Source organism: Varanus komodoensis, unplaced genomic scaffold (genome assembly GCF_004798865.1).
Source record: "Varanus komodoensis strain SLA01 unplaced genomic scaffold, ASM479886v1 scaffold72, whole genome shotgun sequence".
Classification (NCBI taxonomy): Eukaryota; Metazoa; Chordata; class Lepidosauria; order Squamata; family Varanidae; genus Varanus; species Varanus komodoensis.
Window position 1 is genome coordinate 578,558 of NW_025336374.1, and position 13,561 is coordinate 592,118.

Below are 13,561 nucleotides of genomic sequence, written 5' to 3' on the forward strand. Positions count from 1 at the left end.
TACTGTTGCACAACCCACTGACACACATTTCTTCCTTCTCATTCAAGTGGAAACAACAGGAGCTTTGAGGAAATTATGTCAGGCTTTGAAACCTTAGGGAAGAAAATGAACATTGGGGCCCAGATAGTTTTCTCCTGAATCCTTTCAACTCATGGAAGTGGAAAAGGCAGGAGGAAAAGAATTCATGTGAAAATACTCCATGAGAATTCCTGGCTATGATGGTGGTGCAGCCATGAGAAATTTGGATTGTGGGACCATGGACTAAGATTTCTGGAAGACTGACTGCTGGCAAGTGATAAATTGTACCTTAGAAAGAAAGGAAAGGATGTACTTGGCCACAGCATGAAGAAGTTTCTCAGGAGGACTTAAAATTTAATTCTACAGGGGAGGGAGACGTACATGTGGGTGCAACATCAACTGACAAAGGATTATGTACTGCAGCAGTGAAAGGAACTCTAATTGGGCCTTACACTAGTCTCTCAATAATGTAGCAAAGACACCAGGGAATAATTCATATGATCTTAGAAGTCTATACACTAATGCCCAAAATATGTGAAACGAACAACCTGAAGTGGAATTCTTTGTACATGAGGGCAAATATGATGTGATAGATATAACTGAAACTTGGTGGGATGACTCCTATGAATGGAATTCAGAAATTGCAGGATATAACTTGTTCAAAAAGAATAGAAGTAACAGAAAAGGAGGCAGAGTTGCCCTTTACGTTAAAGATACATATCTCTGCAAAGGATACAGGAAAAAGTGACCAGTAATCCCACTGAGTATATCTGGATTACTATAATAGAAAAAGGAATAAAAGGAGCATAGTAGTTGGAGTCTGTTACTGTCCACCCATTCAAGGAGAGGATAAGGATGAAAAAAACAAACCTAAATTGTTAGTATTTCAAAGATGCTTGATGTTGTCATTAAGGGGGACTTCAGTTTCCCTGATATCTGCTGGGATGCAAACTCTGCCAAACATGCCCACTCTAAGAGATTCCTAACATGTGTCACTGATAACTTTCTCCAGCATAAAGTAGAAGTAGGAATGAGCTTTACTTATGATAGAATAGTAGAGTTGGAAGGGGCCATGAAGGCCATCCAGGGAAGACATAGTGGACAAAGTAACAGCTACAGGAACTCTGGGGAAAAGCGACTGTGCCTTACTTGAATTCTCAATAATAAAAGAAGCTAAAACTAAATACAGTCAAACATCTACCCTGGATTTCAAAAACAGCAAACTTTAAAAAAATTCAGGGTAAGGATAAACAATGACTTTTCATCAACGACATGGAAGAAGGGGTGAACAATCTGCTGGTCAAATTCACGGACGATACTAAAATGAGGGCAGTGGCCACAACTGAGGAGCAGGTACTCCAGATCCAGAAGGATCTGGGCAGACTATGGAAATGGGCAGGAGAAAGCAGGATGGCATTCAATGTGGATAAGTGCAAGGTCTTGCACTAGGGGCATAAGCGCGTGCGTCATAAGTACAGGTTAGGGGACAAGTGGCTGGAGTGCAGCACTTGTGAAAGGGATCTCCGGGTACTGGTTGACTGCAGGCTAAACATGAGTCAGCAGTGTGACGTGGTGATTAAGGGAATGCATAACCAGAATGCATAGACAGAAGCATGTCTTCTAGATCGTGAGATCTAGTGCCCACAACTGGAGTATTGTGTTCAGTTCTGGGCCCCTCAGTACAGGAAGAGTATAGCCAGGTTAGAGTCAGTGCAGTGTAGGGCCACAAGGATGGTGGCTGGATTGCGGGAAAAGTCATATGAGGTGAGACTGAGGGAACTGGGTCTTTCCACCTTGGAGAAGAGGAGACTCCGAGGGAATCTGTTGGCGACAAATAGGTACGTGAGGGAGTGTCACATGGAGGTGGGTAGAGTCCTCCCCTGCAGAGGAGGGCAGGACGCGCTCCAACAGAGCGAAGCTCAGGGAACCAAGGTTCAGTTTGTATGCCAGGAAGTATTTCCTGACGGTTAGGACCACAGGGGTATGGAATGGGCTTCCATGGGAGGTGGCTGAGGCCCCATCAGTGAGGGTGTTCAAGGATAGGCTAGACATGCACATGGTGGGCATGTTGTGAGCGGAGCTAGCTAGAGCCAGGGGTCAGACTAGATGGCCACCAAAATACAAAGGGACCTTGAGCTCAGTCCCTCCACAATTGCTGCTGTCCCTCCACATGCACCCCCTCCAGCTGTGTTTCCTTAGTTCTTTCAACATCAAGATTGAGTCCCACAGAACCAGGCTACAGCTACCCTCTTGCATCCAGAGAAACCTGAGATGGTGTACTGACCTCCGGAATACCACTAACAGCATCCCATTTACCCCACAGGACCTGACATTTTCTGTGATCCCAACAGATGCCTCACTTTCTGTGGCTATTTAACAGCCCAAGGCAGATGGGACCTTTCCAGGGCATCATGTCACATATACTTCTTAGAGCTCTGGACAGTACAAGAAAGCCCTGCTAGCATTCCAAAACCTAATCCTGAACTGCCATGTACAAATTAAATCCAACAATACTTTAGTTGTCTGCTGCATAAAAAAGGAGGTACCAGGTCAATTCCTCTAGTTCACCTTGCCACTAAGATCTGGACATCGTGCACAGCTGAAAGCACCACCCTCGTGGCAGCCCACATAGGTACCAGCAGCACACTGGCATATGATCAAATGGAGGATGTAGCAATGCCATTCATTCCAGCTCTACCACCTGCCATGAAGGAAACCTGGGAGCTTCCCAACCAGCTGCACCAAACATTAGGATGACTAGAAGAAATGTACAGGGTACAAGAGAGAGAAATACCTTCTTCACATCTGCACCCAAATTCCGTAATCATTGAGTCAACATGGGAAAAAAACAATGTGAACATTCTGCACTGACTGACCATGATGGTCGCCGCCTTGCTGTGATGGCTCGGCATAAATACTCTGCCGTGGGACTGGGCCTCTGCATCTCAAATTAAGAAGACATGATGGGAAGGCCCCAGATTTTCCTTTGTCAGAAGAGGCCCTAGTTTCATTCCTCTTGGAGCAATGAGAGCTCACCAGAGTATACATTGCTAAAGCCCTCCAACTTGTAAAGCAGTAAATCGTGTCGACTTGCCAACTTTTGCAATTCAAGGACCCTTGTCAGCTGTGGTAGCTGTTCATAGATATGTGTGGCTTTGGGCAACTAACCTTCCCCAGGAGACTCAAGAACATACCCTATGATGGAGAAGGCCTTTTCCATTCCAGGACAGATGAGAGCTTGGACACACTCCAGAAAGCCAGGGTTACAACTTAGACAAATGAGTTTTGGTACCTACCAGCCCAGAACCCGTAAGTGGCCATGGGCCCCACAATCACAGTATCAGCTGTACTGATCTAGGTAACCAAGTTCCTTCCCTGGGCACCAGCAATATGGACAACATTCACCAACCCAGCAATGCTGTCGCAACACTACCCATTTTCAACATCCTAAAAGAAGGCTAGATGCCAAGAAAAGGCAACATAGACAGGTAGTGCGAATCTGTCCCTCTCACACTGCACCATTCCCATTTGGTAACCATCTAAATTACCATCTTACCATTTGGGAAACCATCACCATCGGTGGGTACTAACCATAGTGCAACATGGATACAAAATCAAATTTGAGACTTTGCCAGCTCTTGGAAAAGTCTGGATAACTCCCCCCTCTCCAGACCTAGTGGAGGAAGTTCATATCTTACTAGTAAAAGGGGGCAATCTGCCCAGTCAACAAATTGAAATACAGCACGATTTTTATTTGAAGTACTTTACCGTTCTGAAAAAAGTTGGCAGTCAATGTCTGATTCTGGACCTGCATTTCATCCTGCCCAAAAAATTCTGAATGGTCTCCCTGCAAGGCATCTTATCATTGCTGCAAAGAGGGGACTGGTTTGTATCACACGGAGATTGGTAGAGACCTGTTCTCCCCTGCAGAAGAAAGCAGGACATGCTCCAATGGAGCAAAGCTCAGAGAACCAAGGTTCCATTTGGGTGCCAGGAAGCACTTCCTGACAGTTAGGACCCCGAGGGTGTGGAATGGGCTTCCATGAGAAGTTGTTGAGGCCCCATCGGTGAGGGTGTTCAAAGATAGGCTGGACATGCACATGGTGGGCATGTCGTGAGTGGAGCCGGCTGGAGCCGGGGGTCAGACTAGATGGCCCGGGAGACCCTTTCTGACTCGCTCTGTTTCTATATAGTTGAAGGATGCATATTCCCATATAAGCATCCATCTGGACTATGCATACTTTCTGCATTTTCAGATTGATAACCTACCCTTATGAATGTAAAGTACTACCATTTGGTCTGTCTCCTGCACCGAGGGGCTTTACTAAATGTATGGCTGTGGTATGCACCAATCTGAGACTCCAAGGGGCACAGTTGTTAGTTGCTCCCTCTGAAAGTAAACTCTTAAGATCCATTTCAAAGACATGCAATCTCCTGGAATTCTCAGTGATGAGAATTCCATGCTTCTTCCTTCACAGTCAATCATGGAAATCAGAGCCCACCTGGATTCTCTGTCAGCTTGAGCCCACCTGCCCCCAGACCATGTAGAAACACTGACAACATCAGCTCATTGTCTGTGCTCCAAACCAAGATCTACTGCCCAGGCGATCCGGCAATTACTAGGCCATATGGCATCAACTGTGGCAGTGGTTCAGTATGCAAGACTACACATGAGACCACTCCAGTTGTGGCTTACAAGGGCATACCGTTCTGACTGCAGCTCTCCCAGGAAAGTCCTCACACCTTCTCCATCCATAAGGACAAGCCTTTCCTGGTGGATGGACAAGTCCAACCTGATGCAGGGACTGCCCTTCATGCCACTGGAACTGACAGTAATAGTGACCATGGATGCATCTCTCACCTCCTCTTGTTACATCTGACAGGTCTGAAGCCAACTTCAGTCAGTGTCTTTCTCTCCACAATTGTGAGGACCTCTCTGTGAGGTCCAGTTGATGGCTGCTTTGTCTTCTCCCATCCCCTCTCACAACAGTTTATGAAAGGACTTTACATTCAGTCCTGCTATCTGATCACTAATTCCCAGTTGGAGTCTATCTGTAGTGTTGCAAGCCTTAATGAGACTTCCCTTCCAGCCACTCGCAACCATCAATCTCTGCCTCCTCTCCTTTTTGGTGACCATAACCTTGGTCTGAGGAGCAAGTGAGTTGTGTGTACTAAGGATAGACCATCCATATCTTACTTTCCATAAGGAGAAGGTATTCCTAGGGCGAGACGCTACTTTTCTCCAAGGCCTCCCCAGCCTTTCATTTGAACCAAGACATAATACGACTGTCTAGCTTTCTTCTCAACTCCATCAACACTGATTGAAAGGACGTTGCACACACTGGACATGCAGACAGCACTAGCTTTTTACCAATTCTATATGGAATCAATCCACCATGCCAAAAGACTATTTATTAAATATGTGAACCATTCCAAAAACAAGCCATGACTCAATGCAGAGGACAGACTGGAAAGGAGAGAGAAGAGATTTTTCTGTGTTTAGGCAGAGTTCCAGACTACCAAAGGTCACATAACCCACCCACTGCCCCTTCTCAGTGTTGTATTTTAAGTATGCTTTTGTTCGTAAGACTATACTGACTTTGATAGAATCAGGATTGGTTCTGAGGCCCCCTGAGCAGTGATGCGGGATGGTATAGAGGTGAAATAATTAATAATAATAATGGACACTGGGGTGGGGGGTAGGTTCCCATGGAAATGTTCTTAGCTACTAAATCTTCCTAGTGACAGGCTCTATGCAGGTACAGAGCCCATTTGTATGAAGGTACAGATGACTGCTCAAAGAACAACAGTTACAGTTAAGCAACCTGACTTTCTTCTTTCCTTTTCTGGTCCTCTTTTGTGGAATGGAAGGGTGGATAAGAACACCACTTGAGCCCCGAAGTCACTTCCTTCCAAGAACTTCATAGTCTGACACTTCAATCATGCATGTGCTATGAATTGTCCAGAAGGGAATAACGATAAGCAGAAGGGAATAACTATTGGTGGACTTAATGAGTGTCAGCAGCCACTTCGTCCTATCTCCAGTCAATGCTCCTGAGGGACAGCATCTTACGGACATTGGTCTGATTAGTACACTATTGTTCTTCACAGGAGAGTCATCAACCCCCCTTCCATTCCTTTTGTCACAGGAAGTGTTTCCAACCACTCTGTTCTCTTTTCCCTGCCCACCCCATTTAATTTTTCTACTAGATTTGATCTTGAGTACCTAGATAAGCTGACTTCATGTATTAAATTTCTCTTTCCAGGTAAATTAGAGGAAACTCAAATTTACTAAGTGGATACGTCATATTCAGGTGTTCTGAATTCATATCATGTATGAGGGACAGCATAAAAATGCGTATGCTAGCTCTTCTTCAGCTTTTTTCCCCAGTTAGTACAAAAATCAGCTAACTGGGGAAAATGCATCATTATATTTCATCTCAGAATATTAATGTGTTTAAAATATCTTGCCATTATTTAACCAATATTTGACTGATCAGTTGACTGACTCTGTTTTTAACCTGCCAGATCCCAGTATGACTTCTTCCACATTCATTCTCAATTCTTTGTGATTGTCAACAAGCATATAGGTAGGACTGATGTGGATGTCCCTTATCAAAGGCTCCAGATTAAATTTAGTGGCCATAAGGCAAGAATACAAGGCACCCCTTGTAAATCTGTAACTGATGGAAAAGTGAGAAGCAATACCTTTATAATTTCTGCAATGGAGGGATTTAAATAGCAAGATCCCACAAAATCCTTCATTATGACTGGTGGCATTTAATGTTCTTCATTTATTCCAAAATCTGGGGTGAAAAGAGAAGTGGCTAGATTTTGGATGATACTAAATTATCCTGGATGGGGAAATTCCAGGTAGAGTCTAAAGCATGGGTCCTCAAACTAAGGCCCATGGGTCGGATCTGGCCCACCACGCCCATTTAACCGGCCCGCCCCACAGCTTGCTCACAAGGAGGTCATTTTGGACTCACTCAGAGAAAACGATCTCCTTGCGAACAAGCTGGCACCTCACCCCGCGCACCCCCCCATCCCCGCCTTGCGTGTGCGTGCACCCCGCCCCCCACACCGGCCAGCGCCCCCCCTGCTGGCACCACCTTGGTGGCCCGCGCCCACCACTGGTACCTGTCAACTGGCCCCCTGTTGAAAATGTTTGAGGACCCCTGGTCTAAAGAAATAAAAAAGTATCTCTGCAGGTAAGTGAATGGACAAAACTGTGACAGGTGAGGATCACAGTGGAACAGTGTTTTCAATAGACATGTTTTTGAAAAAGTCCAATACAGGGAGTCCCTGAGTTATGGATGAGTTTTGTTCCTGAGAATGTCCTTAAGTTGAATTTGTGTGTAAGTTGGATCACATGAGTAAGCCAAATGTTTGTCTTAGGATATGCATGCATTTTACCTTTCTGTGCGTATAAAACACTTCAGAAACACCCCCATATTCACTAAAACATCTTAAACGCAATACAGCATTCTCTACCAACTCTCTGTCTCCAAGGAAAAGCCATGAATATCTCTAGGGAACTACACAGGCACTGATGACACATTGCCAAATGCATCACATAATTCCCTAGAGATATTCATATAGTTAGTCAGTCTGTGTGTTTATAAGTATGAATTTTTTGTAACCCGGATGTTCGTAACCTGGAGACTACCTGTACTATTGCCTATATCCTGAAGCATCTATACAGGCATCTGCAGTATATGTATTTGTAGTATATGCATTTGCAGTATATGCATCTGTATCTTAGGCAGGAAGTATGTCTGTGGAAAGTTGGATAATGGTCCTTGATGTTGACCCTAGTGAAGTAAATTGTTTTCTTTGCAAAATAATTGTGCTCAAATATCAAGAGTAATGGAGAGAAACTATGCAGCTTCCTGTAATCCCAGTGAAGTGCTAAGATGGTGATCAGCTGTAGAATTGGGAAAACAAAGAATGTCAGCTGCCTTTTCTCCAGTGCATCCTACTAAATGTGATGCGCCATATTATGCCTGCACTGGTCCCTGTCAGCCATTTGGTTTCCAGTGTCTGCATGCAAAGACTGGGGGATTGGAAACACTGATCGAGCATTTTTCAGATGACGAATTTAGAGCCATCTGAAATTGCACCAACTGTCAGGCACTAGTATGACTGAGTAATCTCTTCTTTTCAGGATGACAACTGGGGCGAGACCACAACTGCCATAACAGGTACTTCAGAACATAGTGTGTCCCTGGAGGACATTTCCAGGATCAGCAAGGACTTGGAAGACAGTGTTGGCATAGACTGCAAGCGTTACCTTGCCCTTACAGTGGCTGCCATTTTGGGACTTCTTGTTTTCCTTACTCCTATCACCTTTATTCTGCTCCCACAGATCCTATGGAGAAATGAATTGGAGCCATGTGGCACAGCTTGTGAAGGACTCTTTATCTCTGTGGCTTTCAAACTCCTGATACTCTTGATTGGTACCTGGGCTCTTTTTTTTCGCCAGCCCAAGGCTGATCTCCCAAGAATGTTTGTCCTCCGCACCCTCATTCTGGTCCTTGTATTTCTGCTCGTGTTTTCCTACTGGCTTTTTTATGGTGTTCGTATTTTGGAGTCTAAGGACCTTAGTTACCAGGAGATTGTACAGTTTGCTGTGTCACTCGTGGATGTGCTGCTTTTTGTTCATTATCTTGCTATTGTGGTGCTGGAACTGAGACAGCTACAGCCTATGTTCACGGTCAAAGTGGTTCGATCGACAGATGGAGAATCACGCTATTACAGCTTGGGACACTTGAGGTAGGTTGGAGGCCTAAAGTACCTAGAGAAATTTAGGAAGCAGGGTTGCGCAATGTTTGGAGAAAGGCGCTTACAAAACCTTCAAATATTTTCATGCTTGAAGGTGCGCAAAAATAGTGTAACAGTTTGGATAGTTATTATCCTTGTGTCTTTTTTTTTTTGTTACAAAGATTGTTCTCCTCATAATACTCAGTTTTCCAGAAGTGCTGTGGTGGAAGAATCGCTTCTGGAATTGCAGCCTTCCAAGGCAGTCTTCAAGAATTTTTTTGGTGTAATGGTGATGTTTCTCTCCCTTGTTTTCACCTGAGAGCTGTTCTAGGGGTTTTCAAAGAAGTGGGCTGATGGAAGGAAGTTCATTCAAATACAAAGGCCTGGTATTTAACACCATCAGGGTTGAGTTCTGTACATACCAGTCAAAACTTGCTGCAGTTTTCTTATGTGCACCATGATTCCAGTTCAGTGAGAAATTCTCACAAAACAAATCCCAAATCCCAAGCTTTGACAGAAGCTTAGGAAAGCCCTATGCATCCAGAAAGGGCATTATGTCATTGATAAGCTATTATAGCAACTTCAAATGTAGATTTTCCTGTGCTTTACATCTCCATCAGAATATTGCAATAAGGCAACTGCCCCTAACCCTTCACCCTCCAGATGGAACATTTAATTCCCATAATCCCTGGCCAGCATGGCCAGTGATCAGGAAATCTAGAAGTTAGAATCCAAAACATCTGGAGGGCACCAGGCTGAGGATGGCTCTGCTAGGGGATTCAGTGAACCATAGCATGGCCTTTGATAATATTTCCATATATTACATTTTTTGCATCTGCACCTAGAAAGGCAGAATAGGCATGTGTGTAATCCAGATTTGCTTCCGTGTCCCCGTTGCATGTACATAACAAGCCCAAATTTGCCTCTGCATAACTACCATGTACAGCTGGTGTACTTTGCCAGACCTCTAGAGAGCATGTATTTAAAAACTCTTCATCAGCTTTGCTTGAAAAACATCAAACTCTCTAGACTTTTACCTTCACTCCACCTTCACTCACCGTGCTGTCATGCCATTCTAGACTCCTCAAGAAAATGATAGGGTAGAGTGATGCGCAGTAATTACAGGTCTGTAAACTCAAATGAGACAGGTGCCTGCTTGATCATGAAATGTCACGAGACAATGTTCCATTTTTCCTAATTACATGTTAGTTGTAAGGTGCATAAGATAGCTGAGAATGTGACGGGTCTGTTGTTGAATCATAGAATACTAGAGTTGGAGGGGGCCATGAAGGCCATCAGGTCCAACCTGCTGCTGTTGCAGGACACTACTTTACACCATCCCACTCAGATGGCTGCCTGGTTTCTTTTTGAATGTCTCTAGTGTGGGAGAGCCCACAAACTCTCTAGGCAACAGGCTCCACTGCTGAATTGCTCTGGAAGTTTGGAAACTTTTCCTGAAATCTAGTCTGAATCTGGGTTGTCACAACTTGAGCTGATTATTTTGTGTCCTACACTCTGGTATGAGCTGAACCCTGCAGCACCCCTCTAGTTAACTTTCTCCATTGATGTGATGTTGCCATTGATGAGCACCATTTTTGTCTGCTTTGGCAGCCAATTTTGGATCCACCTAATTGTTTTTCTGTCTAGTCCAGTTTTTGCTAGTTTGCTTATCAGGATGTGATGGGGCACTGTGTCTAACGCTTTGCTAAAGCTGAGGTAGATTTATGTCCACAGTGTTCCCTCTGTCCATTTGGGAGGCTTCATTAGTTTAAATTAGTCTGACAGGATTTATTCTTGACAAATCCATGCTGGCTTCTATTAATCACTGCATTTGCTACAAGATGCTTGCAGACTGATTTTTTAATAATCTGCTCTAGAATTTTTACTTGGTCTTTAAGTTTATTTAAGTATTTACTTACAACTTACAGGTCATAGCATAAAAATACCATAGAATAATAATTATAAACCAGTGAAATAGTGGAATTATGAAATGAAGTAAGAAAAATATATAAGAATTACAGCAAAATAGAACCAATGCTACAGCTAAGCATTTACCAATTTCTAAGATTGAATGACAGCAGAGCGCAAGTGGCAACTTGGTTGCTAACAGGTGGAAACACATCAGCAAGAAGATAAATCAGTTTTTCAAGGTCAGAACTTCTAAGTGCTTCTACCTTTAGTGATTTGGCCCTTATCTCACTGTAAAGGGGGCAGTGGAGGACATAATGGATTACATGCTCCACAAGGAGAGAGAGACGTTCAACAAGGAACTTACAAAATGTCTCCTCAAGAGACATAGAGGCTATTGTCCACAGAAGCTATGTTAGATGGGGCACTGAATATGTTAACCAAATACTAGGAGAGGCTTCTATATTTTTTATACCAATGATACCAAAATGAAAATTTGAATGATTGAACTACAGTGGCATCTTTGTTAGCATCCTGTTCAAAAAGCCAGTTTCTAATATTTTCTCTATCCCAAAATCTGAGTTCTCCCAAGGATGGTAGGGAATACATTTGTAAAATGAGACACAGAAGTTTGGTCCATTGATTCCCGACTACATAATGGAGAAAGCGGAATTTGGCAAGATGGGATTCTTGAAGGCTTTCTAGTTTCTTAGAATGCCCCAGTAGTGCAACTTCCAATTGGGCAATGACCTTCTCATCACACCCCTAAATCTCAGTCCCATATAGCATCTGGGCTATCAATTTGCCTTGGAATGTTTTAATTTTTAAGTGCACGCACAAGCAATTGCCCTCCTTTTGAGTAAAAGAATGCAAAGGTAGCACCTGCCGTGTGCTGGGCAGTTATCAGAACAGTTGGTAGGTGTTCTGAAAGGGACTTAAAAAAAGTGATACCCAAATACTTAAAAGAGGGACATTGCTCTATTTGTTGGGCATTGATTGTCCATCTGAGATTGGTATTACTTTTGCCAAAAATGACTGTTTTTGTTTTAGTATAATTTATCTTTAGTTTTTCCCCTTCACAGTAAGCAGCTAATCTAGTCAGTAATCTTCTAAATCCAATCTCAGTATAAGACATAAGGGCCTTATCATCAGCATGCATTGACAAAGAGGTTTTCCATCCACTGAGTGAGGGGAAGAAAAAACTTATTGACATTGTAGTGGCCACGAAGACACAAAAACAGAAGCTAACTAAAAAGGAGGCAAGTAAACAGCCCTACTTAACACCTTTCTCCAGTGAGTTTGGGACTGACAGGGACCCTAGTGGGCCCATTTTTTTTCTGGCTGTAATATCAGCGTGTAGTTCAATTATTAGTTAGGAGGTGATTATCCATTTCCTAGCTAATTTCTCCCATAATTGACACTTGTCAATGGAGTTGAAGGGACTGCAGGCGGCGCAGTGGTTTGAACTGCTGTGCTGCTGGGCTGGTTGATTGAAAGGTCACCAGTTCGAATCTGCACAACGGGGTGAGTTTTCGTGGCTCCGTCCCAGCTCCTGCCTACCTTGCAGTTCGAAAGCATGCAAATGCAAGTAGATGAAGAGGTACCACTTCGGTGGGCAGGTAACAGCTTTCCACGCACTTCAGTGTTTAGTCATGCCGGCCACAAGACCACGGAGACTGTCTGTGGACAAACGCTGGCTCCCTTGGCTAGGAAACGGAGATGAGCACTGCCCCCTAGAGTCAGGTATGACTGGACTTAATGTCAAGGGGAAACCTTTACCTTACCTTTTAATAGAGTTGAAGGCAGAGGTAAGATCAATAAAAGCAATATAGCGTTGTTTTGAATGCACACTGATATATTTTTGAATGAGGGCCTTCAGAGTAGCACAGTGTTCTACTTCACCCTAACCCTGCCTGTTCTGGGTGAAGAAGTCTTGTTTCCTCCACCCGGTCTTCTAGTTTATTCAGAAGGTGTCTAGCATAAGGCTTAGAAGACGTATCTAATAAGCTAATTGGGTGGTAAGTGGCAGGTTCCTGCCAAATTGGATCAATAACTGAATCAGGCAATCTGTCCTTTCCTCTCTAACTCTCCTCTGTAACTTTCTCAGGCCTTGTCTTTTATTCCTACAGTCTTGATCATACCATCCCGTTCTTGTATTTTTCCTTCTAGGGGGACAGGTGGTAGTAAGCTGGGAGTTTAGCACACCATTAATTAAACTAAAAATATGATATATGTTGGTATTTGGTTGTAATGCAAGATACCTTTGATCCAGCATCTGTGCAGTATTTAAAAAGGCAGTGATTTTCTCACTGAGGTTAGGGCACCATCCAAGATGATATTTAAGCTGGGTGATGCCATTGAGATTATGGTACCATGCAGAAGGGAAGGCCTTGTAAGCCAAAAAAGTAAAAAACAAAGGTAGATGGTCACTCTCTGTTCTGTTGTGGATAGGAAAAAAGCTAACCTGGGAAAGAAATGCAAGAGATCAAGATGTAGTCAATGACACTGGCTCCAGATGAGCTTAGAAAAGTGTAAAGCCGCCCCGAGGCTTCGGTGAATGGGGCGGCATAGAAATTTTCTAAATAAATAAAGCCCATTAGAGCTGTCAAAATTGGACGCATGGAGACTGTACAATGTATACTTAAAATTCATATTCAGTAGGGACACCCCTTGTTTATTTACTAAATTGTCCATGGAGGACCAGGGCGGATACCTGCTAATGTCTTTGCCAATTCGGGTGTTGAAATCACCAGGCAGTAGGATATTTGCATTTGTTAGTGTTTGTTCAGCTCTCTCCAAAAGGATTTGCAGGGAGGACCAGACAGTGAACCACAGATCTGGGCTCCATCCTGTTGGAAGATAGACATTGATG

At 43.7% G+C, this 13,561-nt stretch overlaps 1 protein-coding gene across 5 annotated transcripts in view; it reads left to right on the forward strand.

The window, feature by feature from the left end:
* Nucleotides 1-13,561, forward strand: part of VANGL1 (VANGL planar cell polarity protein 1) — a 53,182-nt gene that overhangs the window by 12,214 nt on the left and 27,407 nt on the right. For 4 of the 5 annotated variants that reach the window (XM_044452407.1, XM_044452405.1, XM_044452406.1 and 1 more), the window contains one exon: nucleotides 8,186-8,793. In XM_044452407.1, coding sequence (XP_044308342.1) covers nucleotides 8,186-8,793 — 608 coding nt within the window. The remainder of the gene's footprint in view (nucleotides 1-8,185; nucleotides 8,794-13,561) is intronic. The other variant, XM_044452408.1, reaches the window with a different exon arrangement.